Source organism: Canis aureus, chromosome 6, assembly GCF_053574225.1.
Source record: "Canis aureus isolate CA01 chromosome 6, VMU_Caureus_v.1.0, whole genome shotgun sequence".
Lineage (NCBI taxonomy): Eukaryota > Metazoa > Chordata > Mammalia > Carnivora > Canidae > Canis > Canis aureus.
Window position 1 is genome coordinate 15,687,711 of NC_135616.1, and position 25,281 is coordinate 15,712,991.

Genomic DNA, 25,281 nt, shown 5'->3' on the forward strand with positions numbered 1-25,281 from the left:
ATGGGATTCGATCCCAGGTCTCCAGGATCGCGCCCTGGGCCAAAGGCAGGCGCCAAACCGCTGCGCCACCCAGGGATCCTGAGTTTTGAGAATTTCTTGTGATAAACTATCCAGTTTTCTGCTTTCTGAGTAAGGAATATAAACTGGTTACCAGCATTCAGAAGCCTACCAGAAGACTAGACCTGGGTGTCTCACCACTTAATATAGAGACCTTGACTTAATCTCTGCCATAGGCAGAATAATGGTCTCTCAAAGCTGTCCACATCCTAGTCCCAGGAACTTGTGAATATTTTATGTCACATGGCAGAAGAGAATTAAATTTGCATATGAAATTATAGTTGATAATCAGTTGACCTTAAAATGTGGAGATTACCATGGATTTCACAGTTGGGTTTAAGGGTAAAAGAAAGCAGCAGAGTCAGTGTTAGAATGGTGCAACATGAGTGACTGGCTATTGCTGGTTTTAAAGATGGAAGAGGCTATCAGGCAAGAAATGCAAACAGCTTCTAGAGGCTGGAAAAGACAAGAAAACAGATTCTCTCCTAGCTTCCAAAAAGGAGAATAACACTCTAACTTTAGCCCATTGGGACCCATTTTGGATTGCTGATCTCTAGAACTAGAAGATAATAAATTTGTGTCCTTTTAAACCACTGAATTTGTGGTAATTTGTTATAGCAGCCATAGAAAACTAACATAATCACACTGCTTACACTTTGGTACTTTACCAATCACCCTCACCTCTGCTTGATACTCTCAAGACCAGAACCAACTTGGGACAATCTCTCTCATCAACAATCAACAACTCCCACTGATCTTCTCTCAAGGTTGAAGAAGGAGCAGTTTCCAGGCACCTGCATTGGGGAAGGGATCTAGGGAGCAAACTGCTCCTTCTTTTTTTTTCTTTTTTTTTTTTTTTTAGATTTTATTTATTTATTCATGAGAGACACACACACACAGAGAGAGAGAGAGAGAGAGAGAGAGAGAGAGAGAGAGATGCAGAGACTCAGGCAGAGGGAGAAGCAGGCTCCATGCAGGGAGCCCGATGTCAGATCATGCCCTGGGCTGAAGGCGGTGCTAACCTGCTGAGCCACCCAGGCTGCCCCAAACTGCTCCTTAAGCAGATTTTTAACCAATCTTTCCATTTCAAGCCCCCCACCCCCACTCACTCCCCCAGACTACTTAGAGGTATCTTGTGCCTCAAATCCCCAACATTACTTAGAATTCTGCAGCAGAGATAAACTTGCTTACATTTCCTCTTTCTCTACTCTGCTAAATCAATCACCACTCATCCTCATTCATTCTTCCAAAATTTATGGTCATCTCTTGTCCGCTATCTTCCTCATTCTTTTTGATTTTTAAGGGTTCATGCTATTGGTTCTTTACTGCCATTGGAGCAGGACTTTTAAAAATAATAGAAATAGTGTGCCTGGGTGGCTCAATTAAGCATCAGCCTTCAGCTCAGGTCATGATCCCAGGGTCCTGGGATTGAGCCCCACATTGGGCTCCCTGCTTCTCAGGGAGGCTGCTTCTCCCTCTCCTTCTGCCTGTAGCTCCTCTTGCTGTGCTCTCTTTCTCAAATAAGTAAATAAATTTTTTTAAAAAATGGAAATAAACACTAATATGTTTAACTATCATATTTAATGAGTTTTATTTTTAGCTGACATTTTATTGGGTCTTTACTGATTTTTGGATAAAACTTCACATGAATTACAGTATTTGAAGCTTTCAGTAACTCTAGAGGGTAGGTATTATGATTTTCATTCATATTTTATGAGTAAAACAGATGCGTAATTCACATGACAAAGCTAATTTATTATTTTTTTATAAGTCAGTTGACAACTGACTTTTTTTTTTTTATTTTATTGATTCATGAGAGAGAGAGAGAGAGAGAGAGCACACAGGCAGAGGGAGAAGCGTGCTCCATGCAGGGAGCCCGACGTGGAACTCAATCCTGGGTGTCCAGGACCACACCCCGGGCTGAAGGGGGTACTAAACCACTGAGCCACCGGGGCTGCCCGACAAAGCTAATTTAATGGAACAAAATTGGAATGGAACCCAAGTCTTTTGGACTTCCAAAACCCATTTTCCTAGCCAATTAAACAATCTTGTTAATTTCTATACATTTCACTATAGAACATGGGTCAGCAAATTATAACCTACTCATCAAATCCAGCTTGTCACCTGTTTTTATAAAGTTTTATTGGAATATAGCCACACTCAGTCTTTGATTATGGCTTATGCCTGCTTTTACACTATAATGTTAAAGACAAATAATTGAAACAGAACAATCTGGCCCACAAACCCTAGATTTATTTTTTGATCACTTGTAGAAAAATTTGCAGACCCCTGCTCTAGAAATAACCTTATTACTAAGTTTTGAGGTCATGATGTCCTCAGGTACTTTTAAAGCTTTTATTACTATATCAAATCAAAGACATTCTTTTTATTGTTTCCTCAACCTTTTGTTATCCTACAGATAGCAATCTTTGGTCATGGTTAAAAAAGAAAGTTTCTAAACCAACCTCCTTTGTGAAGTCTTTCCCATACTCAACCATACTTGCTCCTTTTCTCAATTATTATAATTAAAGTACTTAATGCAGTTTCATTCACATAATAGTTACTAGCTATGACTCCCCTGGGATCTAGCAAGTGCTGGGCCTGAGTAGATATTTACTTAATAAGCATTTACTAAATACTTTCTAAGTGGCAGTGTTCTAGACACTGGAGATAGAAAAGTGAATATGGCAATTTTTAATATAGAAAAGAAATTGAGCATGGAATCTGGGTCTATGGTCCCTTCAACAGCTGCAGCAGATTCACCAGAGTGCTAAAGAACATTCAGACCTATTGAATCAGAATTTCAAGAGGTAAGGCTCAGTAATCTGTTCATAATCAGCACTTCAGATGATAAATAGGAAAGTTTGAGAATCACTGTATCAGTAAGTAGGAAAGGCTGTTTATAAATGTGCAAATATTATGAGAAGAACAAATCTCACATGATCTCTCTTAATACAACCAATTTCTGTCAAAATATGATCTTCTGTTATTTCTTCCTTCCAAAAGATTACTACACATACTTAACTGGGAACTGGGACCTTGTTCCAATCTCTTACTAAACTTCTCTTTTACACCACTGTAACCCTGTACCTGGCACATGGTAGGTATCAATAATTTGTGTTCAACTGTTGAATATTCAAAGTAAAAATCCTTCAAGTTGTCCTAGTATATAGAAACAGGAGGTTTTCCCAGCTTTAGACTGGAATGATATGAGGATCATTTGAGTACAAGGAAGATAACATATTCAGGCAAACATCTGGTCAACTTATACCTTGTTTTCCTCCCTTTAGAAATGCCTCCATCTAGGTCTCAGGGCCACTACCCTTGTAGGGAATATGAACTTCCCTCTCAAGGCTAAACTAGACCAAGCAGAGCCAAGTGGACTAGTGGAAAAGGTCAGGCATTATGGATTCTTCTTCATTGTAGATAATCTCTTTCTAGAGGCTTTAATCTGCAGAAAGCCCTGAAGTATATTTTTAAAAGGATTACCTACCTCTGAAGATGATAGATACTCCAGTATCTACAATAAGAGGTTTATAACAATGGACTCTTGCTATGCCTGCATAGATCTATCCCTCCCACTAGAACTCTGAATTATTTTGCTGGAGGCTACAACATTCTGAGTAGTTTGTTGGGAGTTGATGGGAGGTGGGGATAACTCACCCATACAAGCTTAGCAGAGTTGAGCCGCTGCAGCTTGTTGGGCTAGCCTTTGATGCAGACTGGTTGGACAGGTTCTGGATCTACAGAAGAACCGGTTTGACTGGCCTGTTATGCCAACATATTCTGGTTTGATTCCATGTTCCACAGACGGTAGAAACCTGCCCAGCCAGTTAAATGAAAGGCATATTAGGTTATCCATTGCACACTGTATATAGCTTAGATGCAGCAGGACTCTTTCACATAGCAGTAGTGTCTAGCAAACTCTAGTGTGGTCCAGAGAAGCGGCTTCCTCTGATTTACTGTTTAAGTTTGTAGCTTCAGAAGTCAGAAGTGAAACACCTTGTGCTTTTGACCCAGAGCAGAGGTTTCCTAAATAAATTGAAGGGTAAGTTAACATATTTTTTTATATTCCTCAATTTTCTATGCACTTTTGAAAAGCTAAATTAAGAAATGATGTTTAAACAGGTATCTTATGTTTAACATGATAATGCCTGGATTATACCTTTTATGTCAAGTTGGCTAAATATTGTTTTATAATACTTAAATATAAGTTCATTGATTTGTTTAGATAAAGATTACTTGGTATATAATACACTATTTTTTGTAAGTTGGGCATGGCTTTAGTTATGAAGAAAGCTGGGTTGAATACTTTTACTAAATAGATTTCCTCTTAATGATTCATGTTAAGCCATCTACTTCTTTGATAATATACTATCATGTTTTATAGGACATTGCTATATGGTAACAATTTTATATGGTCAATCTAATTGTGAATATGATAATAATTGCCTTTTTAAGGCATAAAAAATAGTGTTGGCCTGCTTGGTGATCCTAAGTACATTACAGGAACAATTCACAGTAAGAATTGAGAAGTGTGAAAAACAAAGATTGTGGAATCTGGTAACTGATTAACTATTGGAGCTCAAAAGTACTTGCTGAGCTGAATAGAAAGGAATGAAGACAGGTTTTGTCATGCCTATTAGGTCTGAAAACCTTTTTAAGTTAAAGAATATTTGGATCTTCCTTTATATTTTTAAATAATTTTTACCTCTCTTTTTTACTGATGCAATTTTTATTTTAAGTAGTTTGTGTCTTTTAAAATCAAAGTTACCAATCAATCCCTTTACATTTATTTTGGCTACCAAACTACTCCCTTAGTTATTAATATCGGATTGAATTGAATGTACATATCTTCTGGACATTGAATTAATATAGCAGCTGACAAGTGAATTTATCTGGGAATTAAAACAGCTTTTTAAAACAGAATTATACTGAATACTTTTCTGTCAAGAGCTGTCTATAGATCATCTTAATATGACTTTGTCTTAAACTGAGCAAGAGTGATGCATCTTTTTTATTGTCCCCAGGTCCCCACTTTGTCATGATGTTCAAACTCAAAGGCTCTAAAAGTTTCTTTAGGAAGTTAATAAAGAATTTTTTTAAGTGAGAAATAATGTTCAGATATCATTTTGTTTGCAGGAAGGTTTGCACAGAATTGCAGGCAATTCTGCACAAAACTTCTGAAAATTCAGCTGAACTTCTAAAAAGCTATGTATATTGAATCTGCATAAGGAATATGCTGATTCAACAAACCGAAATCAATTTTATTCAGCATACATTTGTATTCTGACAATTTTAGGGGAGACTATGGATCAAAATTTTTCGTTGGCTGAAAGTTTCTCTTTTCAATTAGTTTTCAGGCAAGATATAGATATATGTCATTAGAGTATACTTTTAGTGTTTCTGGTAAATATATTATACATATTAATTAAAAAATTTTAAACTATACTGTTTAAAATACAAGGCTTTCTGTTTAAAGATAAACTTAAGTGGGAACTGCAGTTTATTTAGTGGACATTTTTTGTTTATGGTTTTGAAGAAAGCTATTTAGAAACTAGATACATATTTCATATATACATGAAAACTTTGGGTAAAATTTCAAGCCTAACTATACTTTGGAAAAGGATTCTACAGCTCTCATATAATACACTTTGCAGTTTCAAATATATGAAAGTCCATAAATATGACCTTTATGTATTTCCTGTAAATTGATCCCTTTAAAATACTAATGCATTGTGATGTTTTGCTAAAATTAAGGACATATGGATTTATAAATCAAAGTATGGAGCTGTAAGTGTACATGTGTGTATTTCACATAGCCCTACATTATCTCAGGACCCAGGTCAAAAAGGATTCTACCCATCTAAAAATCTCTTTATTCTTTAAATTAAGTCAGGGATGTATTCCTTTATCCTTATTTCTAGCCTCTCAGTTTCACACAATGATTCTTTTTGTCAACAATTCTAGCTTTCTTAACAACTGCAACCTGTTTCCTTCCTAAATTCTTCATATGTTTCCAACAAAAAGCACTTAGAATCCCGAAATTTTTTAACTTGAAGAACTCTTAAAGAATAACTAGTGCAGGGGCACCTGGGTGACTTACTCGGTTAAGTGTCTCTGACTCTTGATCTCAGCTCAGGACTTGATCCCGGGGTCATGAGTTCAAACCCTGCAATGGGCTCCAGGCTGGGCCAAGAGCCTACTTGAAAATAAATAAATAATGCATAAATAAATAAGTAAATAAATAAATAAATAAATAAAGCATCCAACTCTCCATTCTTCACTTAAATAAAAAGCCCCCAAATGTGGTTAAATCACTACTATTCAAGCTAAAAGTAGACCTGGGAGCAAAACATTTCAGTTTCCTGAATACTAGCCCAAACTAATATTTTTCACTATCCTACATTGAGTCTTCTGAATATTACATGAAATCTACTCTATATTTTCTAAAGAACTGTAAAAGATAAAATTATAAGTCTCTACTAACTCATAAACAAAAAAATGTTTATTTTCATATATATATATATATTCATATATATATATATATTACCCTTATATCAATATAGTTTAGGATTTGCCAAAGAAGTTAGTACTTCTAAAATTTGGTTGGAACTGGCAGGAAAATTTCAGTAAGGTTATAAAGACCAGAATTGCAAAGTTCAAAACCCATTTTAGAGGTAACAGAACCTGCTTTTTTAAGGGGTAAGGTTCTTAATATGGTGCTTTGCACATAAGTTCTCAAAAAATGTTTTAAATGTTTGTAACTTGAGGAATTGCAAGGAAATGGGACCACAGAAATCTTGAGAACAAAGGCTCAAAAATTGCAATTCTGATTTCTAGAACTAAATGTTAATTCTCCTAATCCCCTTATTTTTTCACAGGTAAACTTGTACTTGAGGGATGCTTCTTAACTTTCGCAAATTTAGTTTTGTCCAAGTGGACTTTGAAAAATAATCACTTCGTTTGTTTCTCATTTTTACAATTTAGAGTAAAGGTAGTATACTGGAAAACATAGGCTTTTGAGTCAAACTAAGATGTATTTGAATACTGGTTGTTACAACCTAGTTTACCTTTGCAAATTATTTAACTTTGAATTCTCTTTTCTCCATCTGTAAATTAAGGAAGCGAATACCATTCTCTCAGTTGTTGGGAGGATTAAATGAGATACTTTGCCTAAACCACCTAGCAAGTACACGGTAGGTGCCACAGATGTCAATTCAATATCCTTCCCATCTCTTTAATAGACTATATAATAAATTTCAACAAATGGCTTAAGTAAGAAAAGTCAAAGCTTAGCTTGGAATATACACTTTATTTTTGTCAGAGAGATAAAAACTAAATTAGCAACCTCGGAAAGTGTCAGGGAGGAATGCCTGCCCCTGCCCTATGGTCCTTCTGGCTGGACTCATAATCAAATTGACATGAGACAGATTAACAGGAGAAAATCCAATTTAATAGGCATTTGGGGAATCCACACAAACATGAAATTCCAAAGAAAATGAGACAACATGAAACTTATATGAGCAAAGGAGGGGGTATGGTTCGAGGATACAAAGGGGAGGAAAATCATTAGCAAGAATGTAAAAGGATGTGTTTGGAAAAACAAAGGTTGCCTTATTATGCAGATAGGCTCCTTAGTAAAGGACAATCTCTCTTTTTTTTTTCAAATACGCTCCACACCCAATGTGGGGCTTGAATTAACAACCTTGAGACCAAAAGTTGCATGCTCTGCTGATTGAGCTAGCCAGGTACCCTAAAATTTCAATTATCAATCGTCTATACCAAAGGAAGGAATTGTGGCAAGGACGGTACAAATCATACTTACTTGTGCCTCATATCTAAGTTTTTCAAAGCCATTTCATAGCAATTTGTATCTATTATTTTATAAGACATGAGATTAGTTGGCCAAAGATTTCTATATGCTCTAAGGCTTGTGTTCTTTCTAGTACTGATTGAATTATTTCTTCAGGGCTCTAGAATATTTTTGTTCTTCTTAAAGATTCTCTTCCAAATTAAATTTATTGTAGGTCAATATTAAATTGTACTTCATTCTCATGATAATAAATAATGATAGGTTGAGTCCAAAGAGGGGTGGGTGAAAGAAGTAAGATGGAATAGGATTTAACATTTTCTAAAAGTAATACTAAATTAGTGATACATTGGTTAAGAGATGAAACCAACAAGCAAAGTTCACACGTGAGATACTATGAAATTTTATATCATGGATCAGAAGGGAGTTCAGAATAGTGAGCTAAGAGCTTGCTTAACTAAAGTTGGGCCAAGGGGGTACCTGGCTAGCTTAGTAGAGCATGTAATTCTTGATCTTGACGTCATGAGTTTAAGCCCCACACTGGGTGTAGGGATTACTAAAAAAACAAAAACAAAAACAACTTAAAAATAAATAAAGTTGGGTTGATTGACACATCTTCCAGAGTGTAAATAAAAAGCAGGAAACAGATTATGACTTGATATTAGAACCAACAAATAGATTCACTTATAACACAAACTCATCTTAGTGAGCTCTTGCAATCAACTTTAACTTCCTGGTCTGACAGGAGATCCCTGAAGTTGGTAGGTCTTTCCCTCAACACAAGGACCCATAGATTGACCAGACACAACACATTTTGAGAGCCATACCTGCACTATGTTTTCCTCCTAAATGCTAAGAGGAATGTGCCAGCTTATCATTCTGGGCAGAATCCTACACCCACACTGACGGATGTCAATTTTGGCATTTATTAGAGTGCCAGTAAATCTTGAAAACAATAAATATCTCATTACTTTGCTGATGATGTGTCTTTAAGTGCTACTTCAAAATGCCTGTCGTTGCTGTGCTTGATTTATAACAAGGACTCATTTTAATCTTGCAATCTAAAAAAAAAAAAAGTTTTTTTTTTTAAGATTTATGTATTTGAAGGAAGCTCATGTCCTTGAGCATGAGCAGTGGGAAAGGGCAGAAGGAAAAAAATCACAAGCAGACTCCCTGCTGAGCATGGAGCCAGACACGCTTCATCTCATGACCATGAGATGAGACCTGAGACAAAATCAAGAGTCAGATGCTTAGCAACTGTGCCAGCCAAAAGCCCCAAATTGTTTTTCTTTTAAAGTGAAAAGCTTGTATGTAGATGGTATACCTAGAGACAAAAATATCACTTCACCAATGTAGCCCACTAATTATATAATATTCTTATTAAAACTATTTTATTAGATACATAAACAATTTAGCTTTATTTGAGTACTTATTGAATTAGTATTCAATTTGCGTATTTATTTTCATGTATTTAGGGTGGGTATTACTATAAACAATTGAAAAGGCAGGAAGTAACATAAATTTTAAAAATATTTTTAAAATATTTCTTTATTTGGGCACCTAGCTGACTCACTTGGTAGATAATGTGACTCTTAACCTTGGGGTCATGAGTTCAAGCCCCACATTGGGCATAGAGCTTAGTTTAAAAAAAGAATTTTTAAAAATTTCTGCATAAAATAGCTAATTTGGATAAATCAGCCCTAACAATCAAACTTGCTAAGCCTCAAAGACTAACTAGGAAACAGAAGATGTTATAGCTCATCCTTAAAGACATACAGACTTAAAAGTAATCAGAAAACTATTGCCTTAGAAGTTATGTATTACTGACAGAGTGAAAATATAACTTGCATGGCAAACTTTAGTTTCAAAGTTCTATCTTAAAACAATTCCCTTGAAGTTTCTTTGTCTGTTACTACAATGATTTAGATTAGCAGTGAGAAACACTTCCCCCCAATATGAAAACATTTTAAATCTAATGAATTTCTAAATGAATCTTGAAGCATTAAGAAATACAATATCAGTAACTTTATGTAGCTCGCAGTACATTTATGAACCTGGAACAATATTGCGGAGTTCTGTAATGTGGATCTTTATTAAAAAATTTACATTTAACATATACAGGGCTAAATCTGGAGGGCAAGTTCTCCTAACTGAAAGTAGATGGTAAAATCAGTCACGTCTCTAAAAGTATTAATACTGTAATCAATTTTCAATAATATAATAATTACTGAATGGTAAACACTATTCCATAGCATTTTAATGAGCTGTTAAATTCTATTCTAGTCATTTTCCAAGCAGTTGTTTAACAAAATTTAAAACAAATTTATGTTGCTCAGGAGTAAGTACACTATTTTTTAACTATGTCAATTTAACCACTTGAAACTGGCTACAGGCCATTCAGCAAGAAAAGCTGTTCAGTCCATTCCAGCATGACAATATCAATCTCTTTTCCCATAGCTTTATTTGTTAAGATGTGTTTACATCTTTGAGATGAATGGCATGTTGTTCTAATTTCTCCACTAAATATAAATTAAACACATCTAGCATAAATTAAATTCTCAGCAGTTCATTGGTATCATAACAAACCACATGTTTATACAAATGTTGAAGCCAAGTAAGTATTACCAAATCAAATTTCTACAGAGGAAGAGCACAATGACTCTGAAATTAAAATTGGGTTATCTTTTCAATCTGACAACCCAGTCTATGGTTTCTTAGTTCAGTTTATGAGAACATGTGATTAATAGTATCATGACACTCATTCAGTCCCTGTGGAGTAAATTGGCTTTCATTTATTTCATAGTCACAGGTTACCCTCAGCAGCATTATCACTGTAATAATGTATCAGTGTTTCTCAAAGTGTAGTCTGTAGACCATCCAATTCACCTGAAGGATGCTTATTAAAAATGCAGATTGCTAAACTCCATTCTAGACATATCACATTAGATTCTATGAATCTACATATTTATATTTTTTCCAGATTATTCTAATGTTCAATAAGGTTTGAAAAGTGGCAAGAAAAGATTCTCTTCCCTATAAGAGACTGAGCAAGAGTATATAAATTCCTTCAAATCAAACTGTTACCACTACCAGAAAAATAGCCTCAATTGTGCAAGTCCAATCAGTCTTGAGTCAGTATCAAAATCCTTACAAATTACTGCATATAATAAATCTGACTGTCCCATCCACACATTCAAACTTTCAAAAGTTAAGTTTTCTTTTCTTTTTTTAAATTAATTTCTATGTCTAACATGGAGCTCAAACTCAAACCCCAAGATCAAGAGTCACATGCTTTATCAACTGAACCAGGAAGATACCCCCAAAAGTTAAATTTTCTATTAATATCTTTAAAATAGTGAAATGGATGGGGCGCCTGGGTGGCTCATTGGTTAAGCATCTGACTCTTGACTTCAGCTGAGGCCATGATCTCAGGGTTGTGAGACTGAACCTCTCATGGGGCTCCTTGCTCAGCAGGGGATCTATTTCAGGATTCTTGAAGTACAATTTCTCCCTCTGCCTCTCTCCTCTGCCTCCCTCTTGCATGCTCTCCCTCTCTCTAAAATAAATAAATAAATTTTTAAAAATAAAAATAGTGAATTGGAAATCTTTTTTTTTTTTTTTTAAGTAGGCTCTATGTCCAACATGGGGCTTGAACTCACATGCTTGAGATCAAAAGTCACAAGCTTTACCAACTGAGGCAGCTAGGCACCCCTGAAATGGAAACCTTATGTCTTAGTTTGGATTTTCCGTGGAAAATGAGTCTTCCAAATTACATGCAAATTCTCTACTTGAGAAGTCATCCCCAGGGAACAAGAGCTGGGCATTAGAAGAAAATGGGAGGGAGGGGAAAGCCAAAACAAGAGTGCATCCTTGAATGCTTACTTCTATACTGGCAAATGGGGCTCAATCCCAGGACCCTTCTTACAAGCCATGAAGCTGCCTCAGGCTTGCCTGCCAGAAGATGAGAGAGAAGCATTTATCTATCAGTTCTGACTTCTGTCAGTTAAGGGTTGCCTCATAGGTTGCTAATTTCCTCACACTTTCGGGGGGTACTTCTGTTTCCAAAGGCTTCAAAGAAGCCCCCAGGCAGAAAGCCAGGTGAAGGGCTGTCAGGTTTTACCTTCAAGAATCCAGCTGCCATTGGAACGGCTAAAGCCAGCGGAGTCCAAGAGCTGTCCAGTACCTCACTGTGATAGGAGAAATATGATTAAACTGCTTTTTCCTTAATTGACCAATATAATTTAAACTAATACATATGCAACTAAAATGGATTTTCTGAAAAATGAGTATAGCAATTTCAAATGGCAAGAGAGGAACTTTAGCCTAATTTTGTCTGATGTATTTGATCCATTCCCACAAAACCTGAGATGCATTGAAACTTGATCTTTTGTGAGAAAGGCATTTTCTAATAAACTACATTTCATTTCCTGAATTTGGCTGCCAATTTTTAAAGGGCCAAACAGCACCAAATGAACAAATCAGTATGTACTCTGTAAATACTTTTATGCCCAGTATTGATTCAAAGGCTTTACTGTTTAGTTTACGTTGGTAAAATTGTAGTTAAAAACAGACTGACTACACTGGACCCTAAAGTAACACTTCTCATTATAGTGAAACACAGAATTTTGAATAGTACAAGTTTGTGTTGGACTATGTCCAAGAGGGTCTGGTTACAAGAGCTAATTCATTATAACCTTTATGTGATCTTGGAGCATAGTTCTGAAGAATACATTAGAGGAAGGCTCTACTCAAGTAGATTAAAAACAGAAAACTGAAATAGCCAGTTATTTGCTTTACGTAAATATCCTATTTGTTGCATAATTATAAAAACCGAATTTAGAGAAAATGAGGAAGGAGTAAATATAAATTTTTTAAAAAGAGCTGATTAAAAGCATATCATCTGGGCAGCCCCGGTGGTGCAGCAGTTTAGCGCCGCCTGCAGCCCAGGGCGTGATCCTGGAGACCCGGGATCGAGTCCCACGTCAGGCTCTCTGTATGGTGCCTGCTTCTCCCTCTGCCTGTGTCTCTGCCTCTCTCTCTCTCTCTGTCTCTATGAATAAATAAATAAAATCTTAAAAAAAAAAAGCATATCATCTTCATTTAACTTGAATTATGTTAAAATCAAATATCTGAGTTTTATAAAATAACTCTCTTGGACAGTGGTTAGATTAGCTAACGAATTCATAAGGGTAAAATAGAGAAATTGAACTAAAGAGGGCATAGAAATTTTTTAAAAGTGAGTACACACACTGTTGAACAAAGGCCATTACGAAGAGATACTATTTTTAGAAGGAGTTATCAAATATTCTCAGATCTTCACTAAATTAGTTCAGATCACAACCAACTTGATGCCAATACCTCCTTTCTTGCACCTGAAGCTGAGTAGGTAAATACAAATCTGTTAGGTAAACAATTTCTTACAATCACAAATTTCCAAAACACATGAAGAAATTAGTTTCCCCTTTCTATACAGTTTTGCAGTTTAGCTAGATGATTTTTAAAGTTCCTGGGAGGGCAGCCCCAGTGGCCCAGCGGTTTAGCACCGCCTTCAGCCTAGGGCGTGATCCTGGAGACCAGGGATAGAGTCCCACATCGGGCTCCTTGCATGGAGCCTGCTTCTGTCTCTGCCTGTGTCTCTGCCTGTCACTCTGAGTGTCTCTCATGAATAAATAAAATCTTAAAAAAAAAAAAAAGTCCCTTGGAATATAACAGAAATAACACCAATATAATAATTCTATCTGGCTTAAATTTAGTTACATGAATCAAATAAGATGTAAAAGCACTTACACTGTAATTTAAACTTTTCTACAATTATGTATCTCACAATTTTCATAGCATTTCAATAGTTTTACTACAATTACATAACTTTTGCAATTGAAGAGATCTCTAAGCTGTACTTCTTAAATCTATTAACCACAGCTTCTTACACTCTTTGGATACATTCATAATCATTCAATTCTGTCAACAATCTTGTATGTAAAATACCCAAGGCATATATTATCTTCATATTACTGATAAATAACTGAGGCACAGAGAAGTTAAGATTTCTTGCTCAGTATAATTATTATTAAAAATTAGAATTTATTCAACCTATACATTACTTTATACTTACAGTTTCCAGCACTTACAATAATTCCCCATAGCAGAATGTTTGCACATACCTTCTGCCTGGAAAGCTTTCTACCATTCTACTCCCAATAGGCAAATTGCCTCAAACTTCTCTGAAATTTTCCTTAAGAAGTTTCACAAAAAAACAAAAACAAAAACAAAACAAAACAAAAAAAAAAAAAAAAGAAGTTTCACATATATTATTTTATTTTTATAACAGCCCCTTGGACACAATATGAATATTCTCATTTTTCAGTTGGGGGAAATAAGACTCGCCTAGGAAACATGCAGATTATCAGAGAATCCTAGTGCTTAAATCTTAAATCCTGGGTCCTGTCTCCAGCTCAGGACTTGTACAGTATCCTAGGCCAGGAAAATGTCTATATGCCATCATCGATTTAGAACATAGTTTTTTGGAGCACTCCTTGCTCTGGTCCCTTCTGAGAGAACAACATAATTTAAGGCCCCTCCATCTACTTAGTTTTAAACTTACAACATGGAAGAAGCTTAAACTCAGGAGAAAGCTAGTATGAATGCTTCTGCTAACTCCTTTAGACGCTGATTTATAGGGGATCCGTGGGTGGCTCAGCAGTTTAGCCCCTGCCTTCGGCCCAGGACGTGATCCTGGAGACCTGGGATTGAGTCCCACATCAGGCTCCCTGCATGGAGCCTGCTTCTCCCTCTGCCTGTATCTCTGTGTGTCTCTCATGAATAAATAAATAAAATCTTAAAAAAAAAAAAAGAAGCTGATTTATATTCATCTCTCAAATGTCCACCATTATAAGGCATGTAAAAGAACATGGGTGCCATAATTTCTACCGAGTATAATTATTAATGCAAAAAAGTCTAAAAAAAAATGAACTCAGACTGGTCCATATAGGAGGTGCTTCACTCCAACCCTGAGGGAGAGAGCCCAATTTATTTTTCTTTTCTAAATTACGGACTTAAATTGCTATCAAATTTTAAAATTCCTTTTAGTGGGATCCCTGGGTGGCGCAGCGGTTTGGCGCCTGCCTTTGGCCCAGGGCGCGATCCTGGAGACCCGGGATCGAATCCCACATCGGGCTCCCGGTGCATGGAGCCTGCTTCTCCCTCTGCCTGTGTCTCTGCCTCTCTCTCTCTCTCTGTGACTATCATAAATAAATAAAAAATTTAAAAAAAAATAAAATAAAATAAAAATAAAATTCCTTTTAGTAACCTCTTATAAATTTTCTGAAATAAATACAAAAATGTACTGGGACTGCAAATTAGCCTTTACAGAATAATTTTTGTGATAGGTAATAACTACTGATCAAAATTTAGAAACTTTACTTGGTTGTTTTCTCAAAAATAGTTTCCAAGTTAAAAAATAGAAAAGCACAAAATAAACTTTATATAGATTTTATTGTTCAAAAATAGCATACTGTACTGGAAAGAGCATAGATAAAGGATTTATAGCCAGAAAACTGGGTTAGGAGTCTTGGATCAACTTACCTACTAGTTTGTACATATAGTGTTAGTCAAATCACCTAATTTCTCAACCTCTGTGAAAAAGATGAAAACCAGGGGCAGCCCCGGTGGCTCACCAGTTTAGCGCCACCTTCAGCCCAGGGCCTGATCCTGGAGACCCAATGGAGCCTGCTTCTCTCTCTTTCTCTCTGTGTCTCTCGTAAATAAATAAATAAATAAAATCTTAAAAAAAAAAAAAGATGAAAACTGAAACTGTTCTACCTTTATGACAGTTATTTCTAGGCTCAACGGGAAGATATGTAGGAAAAGTATTTTGTATTTTACTATAGCTAATTATTTTGAATCCGTTTCCTATAAGTATTAAACAAACCACTCCTCAACTCGGAATTTCAGAGTAGTATCAATAAGTCAAAAAATACAATCGTTTTATGGCTTATATTATCTATTCCACAATATTCTTTAAAAATAATTTAGATAGGTCTGTACATAGTTATGAAGGAAATATTCTTGACTACAAAGAGTCATTTAAATCTTCCCTTTTTTATTAGTTTATATTTCAAATGCCTTAAAGCTTCTGACCATATGATTTATCACCCAAACCAGGACATTTTTGAGAGTAAACAGGAGCCCTATTAATAATTAAACCAGAACAATAGATATTAACCAGACTTATTGCTAGTAAGCCAGGGGATATGGTCACTTTAGATAAGCATATTAGATTTGTCTTAGTATCATAAATAATCCACAAAAATAGTCACCAAAGGTGTGAGGTAAATTAAAACATAATTTAATTTCTAACACTTCTGACTATAACTTAAGTAAAATTGACAGGTATTGGCTAAAACTGAAGGTCTCCTCTAAGAACTAAATTTTTAAAAATTTATTCATTTACTCATGAGAGACACAGAGAGAGGCAGAGACATAGGCAGAGGGAGAAGCAGGCTCCCTGCGGGGAGGCCGATGTGGGACTTCATTCCGGAACTCCTGGATCACGACCTCAGTCGATGGCAGACGCTCAACCGCTGAGCCACCCAGGCATCCCTAAGAACTAAATTTAAAATGTAAACATTTTTGGAAAGGTAACTATCAAAACTTCCTTAACTGTAGACTGACATATGAATTAGGAAAAGCAAAAAGCTGATATTTTAAACAAAGTCTATTTTTCTCAAACAGAATAGAGAAAAATTGGGAAACAAAGTCTGCCAGTGATTTGAAGACAAACCTGTAATTTGTGAGGCATGAGTACATTAAAGATCACAACTATTTTTCAGGATTGAATAAATTCATCAATTCATAGATGGAAAAAATACCATGTAAGGCATGAATCATTATTTTTCTTAAAGTGGACAAAACAATATTAAATGTGTTTGCTCTTGTGAACCTACTAAGGACTGCTTCAACTGAATCCAACTGTCAGTGACTTATTCTCACAGCTAATCCTTCTTAAATTTTCCATTTACATTATTGTACCTAAATATTGTCCCCACAGCTTTCATCACGTTAGTATTATACATATGTATACAGAATGCAAGTATAGTACTATATTTACTGGATAAAAAGTTAAATATTACTTAGTTTTATAAGATTTTCAAAATAAAACCCACTTTTCTATTCTATGGTCTTACAGATCACTCTTAAATTCTTTTATCATCTCCATAGCAGTTAAGCTCTGGAGTTCTTATAAATGCCAATGTTAGAAGACCTAAGGGCTAACTAACAAAATTCCTGGGCTTAATAGACCTACATGCATAAGTATGAAATATTGTCAAGCAGCCACCAAATAATAAAATTATTCACCTGGAAGTAAAAGAAGACCTTTTCCATTCACAATAAATCATTTTGTAGTAACATATCATTATCATTCTATATTAGCCTGCCATCAATTTAAACGTAGGCAACTAACCAAATATACACTATATTGTATAGTGTATAGAAATCTTTATCAAGTATAAAGAGATAAATTGGGCAAATTATATATCTAATAAAACTTTGCCCATTACTGATGTGAAATGAAGTAGCTATATAAATAACACAAGCAGGGATGCCAGGGTGGCTCAGTGGTTAAACGTCTGCCTTCGCTCAGGGCATGATACTGGAGTCCAGGGATCGAGTCCCACATTGGGCTCCCTGCATAGAGCCTGCATCTCCCTCTGCCTATGTCTCTGCCTCTCTCTCTCTCTCTCTCTCTGTGTATCTAATGAATAAATAAAATCTTTTAAAAACAAAAAAACTACTTTAATAGTTTATAAAGAGAAATAAAGAATGTATATGTAGCCATAATAAAAATCAAGCTTCTTATATCTAAGTTGGAAGTTGGCCAGACTACATAAGGCTAATTTTTCTAATTGGAAAGCAATGTATAATCTTTAATGTCTGTTATAAGTACATTAATGACCATTTAAGACTGCCAAAATAAAAACTGTAATACTGACATTCTCTGTAGAATGTTAAATACATTCTTAAAACAATTATAAAACTGCTCAACCCAACTGGAATCTTGCCACCATCAATTCAAATCATAAACAAAACATTTTGGCACTTGGGGCAAGATCACTAACTGATATATACTCTTACCCACAAACAACACTTAGTAATTACTGTAAACAACTTAAAAAATTAAATCAAGTGTTCAAGTTGACACAAATGCTGACAGGTAACATAATTTTCTTTTGTCTCAAAACTTCTTTTCCCTCTTATCTCTCAAACAGCATTTTGTCTTGTTCTTAAAATAGTTCTGACTATAGACAGCTCAGCCCAGTTCACTAATATCATGTGTTCATTTTTTTATTACAATATGCAAAACAAATACTAATACTAATTTTCTAAGTATTGAAAAAGTTTGGGAAACATTGTTCAAAGCCACAAAGTTTTCTCACTTATCTTTAGGACCTCATAATTTATTCTACAATGTGGGGCTTAAAGCTCCTATAGGGAGAGAATATCTATGAGTATGCCCACCATTTCCACTATTAAATGACCATCATAAAATCTCACATGGAGAATCTAAGAATTTTAAATGGATTCAAAGATTTTCTCCACTTACATAAAAAATAGCAATCCCTTAAGGGATGCCCAATTTATTCGTTTACCCACACAGTACAGACTTTATGGCAGGCACTGGGTTTCTGGAGATAAAAAACAACAACAAAAAAAAGGTAGACAAGACATGGTTTGGACCTCAAGAAATTTAGTTTAGTGGGGAGAGACAATTAATTAATTAGAACTAGTAAGTGCGGGACGCCTGGGTGGCTTAGCGGTTAAGCATCTGCCTTTGGCTCAGGATGTGATCCTGGGTCGAGTCCCACATCGGGCTCCCTGCATGGAGCCTGCTTCTTCCTCTGCATGTGCCTGTGTCTCTGCCTCTTTCTGTGTCTCTCGTGAATAAATAAAATCTTAAAAAAAAAAAACAAAAAAAAAAAACTAGTAAGTGCAAGATGGGAAGGTACATAGTAACATAAGAGGATCTAATAGAAAAGACTATTAAAACTAGATAAAATGATTAGTAAATAGCTAGGCAAACAGCAAAGGTAGGTTTGGTTGATAATTCCAAACAGAAGTGAAGGCATGCAAAGACCTGCAAGACACTAAAAGGTCAGCAAGGCCTGGAGACACAATAGACAGTTCAGTTACTCTTCAGAGTATGCAGCCATTATCAGATTTTTCAGAAAGATCACAGTAGCTACAATGTAAAGAAGTGGACTCAGAGTGCGTAAAATTTACGGTGGGAGGAGGAAAAAATATTAGATTTCCATTTTTTCTCATCCTTTTAAAAAATGTCTTCAAAAATGTAATACTGGGGCGGCCCCGGTGGCGCAGTGGTTTGGCGCCGCCTGCAGCCAGGGTTGTGATCCTGGAGACCCGGGATCGAGTCCCAAGTCGGGTTCCCTGAATGGAGCCTGCTTCTCCCTCTGCCTGTGTCTCTGCCTCTCTCTCTGTGTCTCAATGAATAAATAAAATCTTTAATAAAAAAAATAATAATAGTCATGAGTTAGCTCAGAAGTACTAATAAGGGCTAGCTTTTTTTTCTGAACACCTCCTGTGTATCTAAACATTGTACTGAGCAGTTTACATGTATTCAATCATATACTCTTCATAACCCTGTATGGTTGATACTATATCCTCATTTTACTGGCAAGAAAAGGTGACAGAGAGATTAAAAAATCAGTCAAAGCTCACTTGTTAAGGGAGTATTAGAGCAGGATTCAAACCCAGAAGTCTGTCTCCAGATCCCAACTTACCCATTAGACTATATACCATTTTTCAACAATACATGTACACAATTTATATATATATATTTTTAAAGATTTACTTATTTATTCATTCAGAGAGAGAGAGAGAGAGAGAGAGACAGGCAGAGACACAGGCAGAGGGAGAAGCGGGCTCCATGCAGGGAGCCCGATGTGGGACTCGATCCCAGGTCTCCAGGATCACACCCTGGGCTGCAGACCGCGCTAAACCGCTGCGCCACCGAGGCTGCCCTCTTTTTTTTTTTTTTTTTAATTAAGCTCTACATCCAAAGTGGTGCTTGAACTCATGACTTCAAGACCAAGAGTTGGCAGTCTCAGTCTACCGATTGAGCCAGCCAAGTGCCCCTATTTTTTTTTTGAATGTATACAACTTAAAATTTAAATATATGGATGAATTGAGGATACTCACATTTTTTTCTGAACACCAGTGAAGAGAAAGGTTTAGGTGGGTTTGTTGGTTGGGTAGATACGGAAAATAGACTAGCAGACCAGGTAAGAGAAAGTGGTATATTGGAATATGCTGGTAGTGAAGGAAAGAAGGGGATTAATTTGGAATATATTTGGTAAGTAAAACTGAAGTAAAAATCCTAGGTTGGATACAGGGGCTAAAGGGTAAAAAGGTGCCAAGGACCAGATTCTTTGGATTCTGACTTGTATAAATGCATTGGACAGCGGAACCTCAGCAGAGGCCAGAGGAACAGGTTAGGTCATTTTGTTCTGACAGTTTTTCTTTGGACCACAAGTACACTGTTCTTCCAGTGTACTATTATTATACGACAAACTGATTACAAGTTCTTCCCATTTATAACAAAACTGTTTCCATTCTAAACACTTATACTACCAATTATGCCTCCTGTGTTGTATCAGAAGTGACGGTCAATTTTTCACCCATTTTCTTTAAAAGTGTTATGAATGAAGTCTTATAAAACTTAGAAGCAAATGGATGCCTGGGTGGCTTAGCAATTGAGCATCCGCCTTCAGGTCAGGGCGTGATCCTGGCTGTGGGGATCCAGTCCCACACTTCGAGGAGCCTGCTTCTCCCTCTGCCCATCTCTCTGCCTCTCTCTCATGAATAAATAAATATTTTTAAAAATTTACAAGCAAATGATAGATTACTGTCATAGGGTAATGAAGATTCAGTAACTCTCTTCCCTAAAGAAACCAACGTTCCTATAGCATTGCTAGAATGGTATAGAAACACCCCGTGGGGGCCATTCCAAAAGGAGTAAGCTCTGACAGTCATCCCTTAACATTGGGAGTGAGTGGAAAAATTACCTTTACAGTTCGTATCTATGGTCTCCTAAATACTGCTTAACCTCTAAAAGTTCCTAATACTATCCTGTCTTCCACCCAGATCTTAGAAGTACTACAGAAAAGGACTGAACCGCCTTAAAAGATCCTGTTGATTCTAGCCTGTTCTGTTTATTTTCAACTTCATTTGTAGAATTGTTAATGCTAACACACTTCTTTTATTAATCAAAATAAATAAGAAAACATACCAACGGTTTGAATGTTATAAACAGCCACAGGCACTGTTGATTTTTTTTTTTTTCTTAACATTAAAATAGGGGATCCCTGGGTGGCTCAGCGGTTTTGCACCTGCCTTCGGCCCAGGGCGTGATCCTGGAGTTCGGGGATCGAGTCCCACGTCGGGCTCCCTGCATGGAGGCTGCTTCTCCCTCTGCCTGTGTCTCTCTCTGCCTCTCTGTGTCTCATGAATAAATAAGACATTAAATTACCTAAGAGCTTGTTGGTCCAACAAATAATACTAGTCACTTCTGATTCCGTCTCATTTCAGGGTCTTCAGGAACTCTGCCTGCAATCTCAGCAAAATACACCTCGTCTTGCCACACGGCCTCAGCGCCCGGTCCTGTCCGCTCCCATCACTACCGAGCTGCAGGTAATAGCTCCAGGGCAGACACTACGGTCCGCTCCCTCCTCGGTTCTAACCTCCAGGAGGTTCTCGCACATGCTTGCCCGAAAGGCGCCGAAGTCAGACGCACCGCGGGCTTGAAGCTCCCCAGGCAGAAAAGCATGCGCTTTCTCCAGCGCATCTCAACCAAAGCGCCGCGGCCGCCAGCTCCCGGGGCGGCTCCCGAGTCACAGGCAGCGGCGCGGGGACACACGGGGCACCACCTCGCTCGGCCGCGGGAGGCGCGGCGTGACGTAGCGGGAACCCCGCGTGACGTCACGCGGACCCGGGCGCGGGGCGGGGCCGGGCGCCTCCCAGCCCGGCCAGCGGCCCTCGGGCGCTCCCCCGCCTCCGGAAGCGCGAGTCTCCCCGAGGGGCCGGCTTTCCCGGAGGGGGCTTGGCGGATTAGTGAGGGGAGGAAGAGCGAGCGGCTGCCTCCTCACAGCCCCGGAGCCGTGCTTGCTTCCGCGCGGGGGCTTTCGAGGATCCCTGAGGCGATCTCGGAAGCCGTGAGTGAAGAGGCACCTCCTTCCCCGAATCCGGAGCGGTGGGTCGTAGCGGCTACTTCCGGTCTGGGGCCCGGCGACCTTCGGCCGGGGAGGGTCGGAGGGAGGACGAGCCCGCGCTCCCCGCGGGCCTTTGGTTTCCCGCGCGCGCTGCGGACCGGCCTCCCGGCGCCGAGCCCGCCCCGCGCATGCGCCGGGGACGCGTCGCGCGCTGTGCGCCAATCGCGCCGCGCGGGGTTTCGCGAGTTCGGGTGACGGCGGTGGCGGAACTTTGCGCGGCGCAGGGCGGAAGAGCTGGCGGCCGCGGGCCCTCTGCACCTCTGCTTTGCCCGGAGGAGGACCGGCCCAAGTCCCCGCTGGTTCACCTCGGGCGCCTGTGTGACTCCGGGCGCCGCTCCCGCCCTCCGTGTGCGAGGACGTGTGGTGGGTGCGACAGGAAAGAAACTCTCTCCGAGCGCCCTCCCTGTGGTGGCTGACACTGCCGCAGGATGCGTGGGAATGAGTCACATTATTACGGACCTTTGAGCGCGGGAGGCACTTCGAGACGCGAGGTGAACATTTTTGCGAAATCAAGGCACGTCATCGTGCAAGGTAACGGTTCCAGCTGAAAGCGGGATTTTGACAGGACGGCTGGGCGTGCAGCATAGGTCGGAGAGGGCTTGCGAGCCAGAAATGCCAAGTTTCGTGTTGTGTTAGTCAGTGGTTTTTATGTGGGGGAAAAGACTTAAAAAAAAAAAAGATTTTATTTATTTATTCAGAGAGACACGGGCAGAGGGAGAAGCAGGCTCCACGCAGGCAGCCTGACGTGGGACTCGATCCTGGGTCTCCAGGGTCACGCCCTGGGCTGAAGGCGGCGCTAAACCGCTGGGCCACCCGGGCTGCCCCCCCCCCCCGTTTTTTTTTTAAACTACTTCTGAAGACACATTGAAGAATGCTTGTTTTACACTATTGTTTTTGTCATTTAATACCATGCGATTTAAATCCTTCATTAAGGTAAATAAGACTTAACTATCACTTAAGAGAAATAATTATTTTTCTTGGGCGGCAGTATTCTGTAGTTAATTAGCATCACTTGTGAGCCCCCTCCCCCCACCTCTTTACCGGTGTCCCAGGGATTTAGTAGCCTTTGTTGGACCTGACGGTATGACCTCGGGCGAGTTACTTAATCTCTTAAACCTGATTCTCCAACTCTAAAATGAAATTATTATTTTTTTAAATGAAATTATTAACAGTAGTTGTTTTACAGAGTTCTCAAGATTAGGTTTTAAGATATAATTATAAAACCTTACAGTATCTTTTTTTTTTTTTTTCTTTTTCCATTATCTTACGTAGTAGTAAATGGTAGCTTTTGTTGACAATAGATAGGCATGTTATCTTTTAGGGTTAAGATATAGTAGAATTCAGGCCTCTTTGGAATTAAAGCTGTATTAATCCATGCACCCAACCCCTCTTTTAAAAACTTAATTAAAAAAATAAAATAATAAAATAAAAAATAAAAACTTAATTACTGGGACACCTGGGTGGCTCAGCAGTTAAGGCGCCTGCCTTCAGCTGAGGGCCAGGATGCTGGAAAACCAGGATCGAGTTCCAGGTCGGATTCTGGAGCCTGCTTCTCCCTCTGCCTCTCTCTCTGTGTGTCTCTCATGAATAAAGTCTTAAAAAAAAATAAAAACTTAATTACGGAAATAATAAATATACCCAAGAAAGAGACTAGAATTACAAACTCTGTCACACATCCATCCATTCCCTATATTCAATAATTGTCAAAGCAGCCCTTCTTATTTCATCCAACATTCGTTTTTTGTTTTAGCTGAAGTATTTGAAAGCAAATGCACAACAGGTGAATTCACCTGTAAACATATCTGAATATATCTCAAGAGCTAAGGACTTTTTTAAAAAATATATATTTTATTTATTTATTCATGAGAGGCTCAGAGAGAGAGAGGCAGAGACACAGGCAGACGGAGAAGCAGGCTCCATGCAGGGAGCGTGACATGGGACTAGATGTTAGGACCCCAGGATCAGGCCCTGGGCCGAAGGCGCTAAACTGATGGGCCACCGGGGCTGCCCTTTTTTTTCTTTTTTTCTTTTAACATGAGCACACTATCATGCCCAAGACAATTAAAAATAATTCCCTAACATTATCTAAAATCCAGTACATGTTTTCTTTTCTTTTTTTTTTTTAATTTTTTATTTATTTATGATAGTCATACAGAGAGAGAGAGAGAGAGAGAGGCAGAGGCAGAGGCAGAGGGAGAAGCAGGCTCCATGCACAGGGAGCCCGACGTGGGATTCGATCCCGGGTCTCCAGGATCGCACCCTGGGCCAAAGGCAGGCGCCAAACCGCTGCGCCACCCAGCGATCCCCCAGTACATGTTTTCACTCAAAAAAGCCTAATCACAATTTTTAAAAAGCTTAATAAAGGTGTATTTTAACAGTATTTCTGTAGTGCTTTTAAAGTATCTTCACTCATCACTTTGCTCCTTTAGAAAGGTCATTGCTGGGGCGCCTGGGTAGCTCAGTCAGTTGAGCATAGGACTCTTGATCTCAGAGTCATGAGTTCAAGCCCCACCTTAGGCATGGAGCCTGCATTTACAAAAAGAAAGTCATTGTTCATTTTAGCTTCATCATCAGAGACCTTGAGAAGTGGTTTGTAAGAGACACTTAAATCAGTTTGGGCACGTTAGCAATAGTAAGGCCTTGGCTAAGGAGCCATATGTGAAATTTAGTAGACTTGTTTTACTCTTTTAGAAGTAGTTAGTTAATGGTTTCAGTTTAAGGACACATCTTAAAATGTTTATGAATCCACTTGAAGTTCTTAGCATACCATTGCTTCTTTTAGGGCCCACACAGATAATCATTCACCTCTACTCTGAGAGGGACACAGTATAGCCTTACTACCTTTTTGCCTTGTTGCTAGACATTTTTGTGTTCATAGATCTTTACTGTTCCTGTGTCTTGCTCACTGATTTCTCTTGTTATGGGAAAGGTATTCAGATCTTCAGGTGTATACATCACAATCATCTTTCTTGCTCTTTTACAAGGTTTGTGTTTCTTGGAATATGTAGGTATGTAGATGTGAATGTTGTTTAAGTCAAAAGTATGTCAAGTTTTCCAGTTTTTGTTGCACTCCAGGCAACTCAAAAGTTTAACGAGGGAAAAAAAAAGTTTAACGAGGAATAAATTATT

General features: G+C 38.1%; 2 protein-coding genes across 5 annotated transcripts in view; one reads left to right on the forward strand and one right to left on the reverse strand.

Moving 5' to 3' along the window:
- Positions 1-1,210: 1,210 nt before the first annotated feature.
- On the reverse strand, positions 1,211-25,116 carry LOC144315350 (uncharacterized). The gene is made up of 5 exons (XM_077899748.1): positions 25,039-25,116; positions 21,414-22,629; positions 11,991-12,057; positions 6,164-6,259; positions 1,211-3,878 (listed from the first exon to the last, which is right to left on the reverse strand). The coding sequence occupies exons 1-2, from the start codon at positions 25,114-25,116 to the stop codon at positions 21,775-21,777; spliced, it is 933 nt and encodes a 310-aa protein (XP_077755874.1). The 3' UTR covers positions 1,211-3,878; positions 6,164-6,259; positions 11,991-12,057; positions 21,414-21,774.
- Positions 3,930-25,281, forward strand: part of RBBP8 (RB binding protein 8, endonuclease) — a 100,922-nt gene continuing 79,570 nt past the window's right edge. Inside the window, exons 1-2 of one of the 4 annotated variants that reach the window (XM_077900241.1) lie at positions 3,930-4,105; positions 21,473-21,574. The gene's annotated coding sequence lies outside the window, so the exon portion shown is untranslated. Of the gene's footprint in view, positions 4,106-21,472; positions 21,575-21,891; positions 22,134-22,320; positions 22,684-25,281 lie in introns of those variants that run through there. The other 3 variants (XM_077900242.1, XM_077900243.1, XM_077900240.1) reach the window with 3 other exon arrangements.